The 5978-nt window shown below is 42.4% G+C and overlaps 1 protein-coding gene across 1 annotated transcript in view; it reads right to left on the minus strand.

The window, feature by feature from the left end:
* The window catches only part of LOC103374883 (fibrillin-2-like), a gene marked incomplete at its 3' end in the record, with an annotated part of 42653 nt that extends 37075 nt beyond the window's left edge, over positions 1 to 5578 (minus strand). The window contains exon 1 of the mRNA XM_008305036.1: positions 5331 to 5578. Coding sequence (XP_008303258.1) covers positions 5331 to 5521 — 191 coding nt within the window. The remainder of the gene's footprint in view (positions 1 to 5330) is intronic.
* Positions 5579 to 5978: the final 400 nt, after the last annotated feature.

Consider the following 5978-nt stretch of genomic DNA (forward strand, 5'->3'; position numbering starts at 1 on the left):
TTTTATGCTCTACAAACATTCTGGGAAAGTTCTGCAAAGTTCTAGTCGTGTTTTCAAGTTGAAGTTTCTTCTTAGCTCCCAGAATGTTCCTCTTAAAGGCTGGATAAAGGTCAAGACAGACATCCTTCCTGCATTACTGACAGTCTGCTGTGATTGGTGGCCAACAGGAAGACATTCATTCACCACCCACGATCAACCAATAATCCACTCCTGGCTTTCCATAGAACCCGCACAGTTTGAAGCCCACCTCCAGGAAAACCTACTAGTGTGAATCTCAGAGAGGCCAGTGTTTGGGTCATCGGACAACTCTACCTCGGTGTAAAAGCTACTGCAGCCGTTTGGGATCAAAAGGAGGCTCTTTTGCTGTCGGTGACAGCAGCAGGAATGGACGTGGATTGAGTATTTCCTTGTTGGAGTTTCCCAAGAGTTGCCGGCGTCAGTGGAGCCAACGCCGACCTTTTCCTGCCTGACTGGTCCATGGTACCGTAAGTACCCGGTGTACATATATGCATACTATCATTGCTGAGTTGTTGCACTGAGCTGAAAGACACATGTTGAGGTGTTCAGTGTTTGATTTCCTGGTTTGGTTTGAAGTTAAAAGATCTGTGCTAAAACTCGGAGCGGAGTTTTGAACTGTGAATTGAGTTGTGTTTGGAACTGACTGGACTGACCTAAACCAGGGCGACTTTTACCGAACTGGCACTCAGAATCAAAACACACACATTCACCCACTCCCACTGATTGCTGGTTTATTTCTAAATGCTGAATTGAGTCTGTCTGCTGTTTCCTTGTTGTGCCTGAATTCATTCATTCTCTGGTCACTTACCGAGTTTCATCTGGTTCGACAGTTTGACCATTTTGTTCAAGTTTTCTTATTTGTCAAACTCGACTCTTGACCCGTTATTATTTATCAGTGCAAAACTCGCAATAGTTCTTCCCGATTTCAGAAAAACCACAATCACTTTCAGCCAACAGCTTCAAAACTGAAAAATAAATTCAACGTGTTCTGTGCTTTGGCCAATCATGGGAGGTTACTGCAAGTAGCTGCTCTCCTTCTGTATCTGTTTGGTATTTTCTGTTTTAATAATGTTCTGAGAACGTTTTGTGAAGTTCTAGCAGTGTTTGGAGGAAGGACATTTTTGTTAGTTCCACGAATGTTCATCTTTAGTTCCCTAAAGACATTCTTCTGACACCATTTGCTGAATGTTGAACCAAGGCACATCTAGCAATTAATTCGTTTTTTTGGTCTACGAACTGGGGCGAAGTTCTGCAAAGTTCTAGAGACGTTTTCAGTGTGACGTTTCTATAGTTTCAGGAATGTTTTTCTTAAAGGCCGGATAAAGTTCTGTAATTTTCCAAATGTTGGATGACCTACAGCCTGCTGTGATTGGTTCGACGAAACGGACTCACATGTAGAACTTCAACCAATTTCAGAAGAACCGTGATCATCCAGCAGCTCCTAAACTCACAGTGAACATGTTGGGCCTCGGCTTTGGCCAGAGTGCTGCAAGTCATAGGAGCTCCTTCAAAGCTAGAACGCTAGGAGTTCTAGGAGACGTTTCTGGAAATGTTCTCAGCTGAAACTGTCCTTCAGTTCCCAGAATGTTCTTTTTAAAGGTAGGATAACGTCCCCTCAAGACATTGTTCTCGAAACATTTGCAGAATGTTGCATTGAGACTTGAAGTCACATTGTGGGAATGTTTTGTGGAAGAACGTTCTTCGGTGTGTTCCCTCAACAACATCCTCAGAATACTGCATGAAAAACGTACTACCTTTGTGAATGTCATCGAAGACCTCGATAACATCTTGAAAACATGAACGCTGGTTTGAGAGCGTTCTTCTTTTCATGTAAGCTAATCTGTAAACATCCTCCAAATGTTCCAATTAAAACATCGTGTCCTCGTCAACTTTTAACCTGATCTAAAATAGGAAATATCCCTAAAACATCCTTTGAACACGGGATTGAAACCATTTCTGGGAATCCGAAAATGAAAAAGAACATTTTGTGGAACGACTTCAGAGCCGTTGGAGGTCGCAGCAGCCCCGAAGCCCGGCTCGCAAACAGCATACAACAAGTTTAAAAGATGATCCATAATCTCATTACCTGTTTACTGCATTTCATTCCCGACGCTGTGGTGTTTCCAAATAACCTAATAACGTAATGAAAAAGGTCTGCAGGCTTTTGTTACTTGTTCTCAGGAAACCACACTCGACTTGATGGAAATAATATGCTATTGTGCAAGTTCCCCTGGTTTCTCCTCCTCTGGCTGCTTCTTAGAAAAACTCAGAGTGTGAATTATTGTTCGTCCAGGTCATATATTTCCTCTTTTTTCTGTTTTAATTCCAGTCTGTGGTCCAATTTGCAATGCCACGACTGTCTTAGTAGCTATGTAGAACTTCTCTTTTAAACACATTTAAAAGCAGAAGGAGGACCGTTTTCTTTGTTTAACATGGATAAATGCGCTCCACATTCGCCGAAATGAGTGACAGGGCGTCCAAATCTATTTCTGTCACGCAGCAGGACATGTTTTGAGAGAAAACAGCAGTTCTGTGACTCTGTACGAGCTTCATCCTGCACCGCTAATGAGCCACAACTGAAAGCTATCCTCCACGTCGCTTGTTTCCTCTGCAACTTTCTCACTTTCTCTGCCAATTAATCCTGCAGCTCATCTCTCATTTCCTCGCGTACTTTCTGTCTTTCATACCTTTCCTGTCCTCTGTTATTCCTTCGGCCGCTCTGTCACCTACAGCGGTGAAACAAATGCCCCTTTTCATACCCCCCTCGGGTGATACGAATACCTCATTTCCTGCGGCTTGGCACTGGGGGAACCATAAGCTGGGACAGATGGGAGGCTGATTGGAATAACTGATGCAGACACTGAAAACGGGCTCCAACAAAACATCCTTTGTTTTTTCGAGAACAGGCGAAATATACAATGAAAACTGTCTGGCTGCGCTGACGTATACCGCACAGCCAGTGAAAGGAGAATCTGTTTTCCCGTCAAACACCGAAAACAAAAGGGAAAAAAGTGAGAGAAAACAGGCGCGTTGTTTTTGGTTTTGGTTTAAAATGGAAAACTTTTAAATCGGATTACACCAAACCAAACACCAAGCTGTGTTCTGCTTTACTACACTGGATTTTTAATGTAGATGGAATTTGGGAAAATGTGAAAATGGGCTTGTTATTCTCATTTTTGGTTTGAAACTGAAAAATTATAAAGCTGTATTTTCCACTTTTTACATTTGAGTTTCATTCTTAATTTGTGCTGGGATAAAAGAAAAAAATGGACCAGTTTTCACATTTTTTTGGTGTTGTTGGTTTGAAATGGAAAATCAAAAAAGTGCCTGTTTTCTCATTTTTGGTTTGAAACTGAATAATTAAAAATGGGATTATACCAAATTAAAAGATGAGCTGTGTTTTCTTAGGACGTTGGGAATACAGACGTTTAGCGTCAAAGAATTCCCTTCGTGTAACTTAACAAAAAAACATTTTAATAGGATAATATTTCTGATAACTTGTTCATACCAAATGCATCCTAAATCACATCATGGTGGATGATGACCAATATCACGCTTCCTGAGATTTTTCCGTTGCGTGTCGCACTGACAGGTCGATAACGTCGAGGAGGAACCTTCAGCAGCTCCTCGTTTCTACGGAGATCGCTCAATGTGGCGCCTCGTATTTCTGGTTCCACGTTCTGTCACGAAATGTCTCCCCTAACAAATACAGGGAAGTCAATTGCTCGTGTATTTATGGACACAATGTTGTATTTTTTTAAATTAACTTTTCTCATTGGTGGTTTTGTTGTTTTTACGTTGTTTTTTTTTGTTTGTTTGTTTGTTTAAAACTGAAAAAAGATTTTGATTTCACCAAATCAAAAAATTTACTTTGTTTTCCACTTTTTAGCGACACCAGGAAAACTGAAAAATGCATCCTTTTCTCATTGCTGGTTTAAAACAGAAAACTAAAACTGTGCCATTTTTTTTGTTTTGTTTTTGTTGTTGGTTAAAAAATGAAAAATGAGAATGAGTCTGTTTGCTTGTTGTTTGTTTTTTACATTTTGGTTAAAAACGAAAAAACAAAAAATGGGTTTTCTCATCGGTGGTTTAAAAGACACACATTTTGTTGTTGTTTTTTGGTTTAAAATGGAAAAACAAAGAATGAGTTTATGACAAACCAAAAACTGAGCTGTTGTTACATTTGATTATGAATGTCAGCGGACACTGGAGAAACAGGAAAGTTTGCCCATTTTTTTTGTTGGTTTAAAACAGGAAATGACAAATTGACCCGTTTCTTGCTGTTGTTGTTTTTTTTGTTGTTGTTGTTTTTAGTTTAAAACAAAAAATGGGGTTACACCAAACCAAAACACAAGCAGTGTGTGGAACGTTGTTAGATTTTATTGGGCGTTGATAAAACAACCAAAAGGAACCTATTTTCCTACGATTTTGGTTTAAAACTGAAAAACGAAAAACAAGTTTTCCACTTAGTTCTGTTGGATTTTCAGTGTTCATGGACTTTGGGAAAATGAAAAAATGGGTCATTTTCTCACTGTTGTTTTAAAACGGAAAACAGAAAATGTGCCTGTTTTCCTTTTTTTTTTTTTTGTCTTTGGTATTTAACGGGAAATGGATCCTACTTTAGAACCCAGGCTGGGCTGCAGAACAGACGAGGAGCTGAGGGGGGAGGAAGGCGGCTGCAGCTGCCGAGCGGTGATGTGATCCCTTTAGTTGGCTTCTCTGGATTCTCCTCACATAGACAAATAAACAACACCTTTAAAAACACACTGCTACATACGTTTATATGCACCGCCCCAGTCACACCAGTTTCCTGCGGTCCCCCCGCTGCAGCCCTGAACTACTTTGTCCAGCGTAGCTAATGCACTCCGGGGGGAATTCACATCATGCTTCTCACTCATCAGCCCCTCATGAGATGTATAGAAAGCTGCCCTTTCCTCCCTTTCCCATGAAAATGTCGATTTGCTGTAAGTACACGGGGAGATTTCAGTGTGGCGAGCAGCTTGTTAAGTTCGAACATGTGCTGTTTTTGAGAAAACAATGTGGTAGTATTCAGCAGCATAATTTGGTATAAGGCGAGCTTGGCCTGGGCCCAGAAAGCACAGCAGTTGAAAGATAGCTGCCAGGAAAGCAGAGCGGGGGAAAGCCATTTCAATTCCAAACTTTCTCCAGATACTACAAACTACAAAGAGTTGTTTATGCAAAGTCCAAACTTTGGGCACTTTTCTGTTTCAGCACTTTTCGTGTGAAGGCTGCATGAATACAATCAAACTGCGTTACGCCTGCTGGCCTGTTAGCCGGCGGCAGACCCTCACCCTCTCAGCGTCTCCTGGCCTCGGCGTCGGACCCGCTGCACCTCCCTCTGGTCCGCGGTGCCGGTGAAGCGGCTGGCTTGGTGCGGTCCGGTCCCAGTCCCGGTCCCGGTTTGAGCGCAGGTCACGTGCACCGCCCCGAGGCACACCGCCGCCCAGCCCAGCAGCACCTGAGCCAGCTTCCCTGATCCCATTGGTCGGTCTGGCTAGCCCTCCAACCGAAACGCCCCCCTTGCTTCCCGGTCACTCTCTGACGCTCTGCTCGCCGCTTGGACCCAGACTGAGCGGCGGGATGAAGGCTGGACCCAGACCAAGTCCTGGTGTGCACTCCAGAGTCGGGGCTGGACACGAGGAGAGAGGAGACAAAGGAAACACATGAGTGGAGCTCGTTCAGCTTTTTCAACAGGTGTCGCCGTTCAGCTGCATCGTGTTCCACATGTGTCCATTAGAACTTCTATTATAAACTTAGGACAATTAATTATTGTGTTTCATGCAATAGAACGGTTATTTTGGCTCATGCTAGCAGAAGCTAGCCTCCATGTTTAACCTACTTATTCGATACTTTTAACTATATCAAGTGTTTAATTAAGAATTTAGCTAACGTTAGCTACTTCTACGCACATGCTTTAACGTTAACTACTACAATTTTTT

The sequence above is a fragment of the Stegastes partitus genome, unplaced genomic scaffold, assembly GCF_000690725.1.
Source record: "Stegastes partitus isolate 25-593 unplaced genomic scaffold, Stegastes_partitus-1.0.2 Scaffold2385, whole genome shotgun sequence".
Lineage (NCBI taxonomy): Eukaryota > Metazoa > Chordata > Actinopteri > Pomacentridae > Stegastes > Stegastes partitus.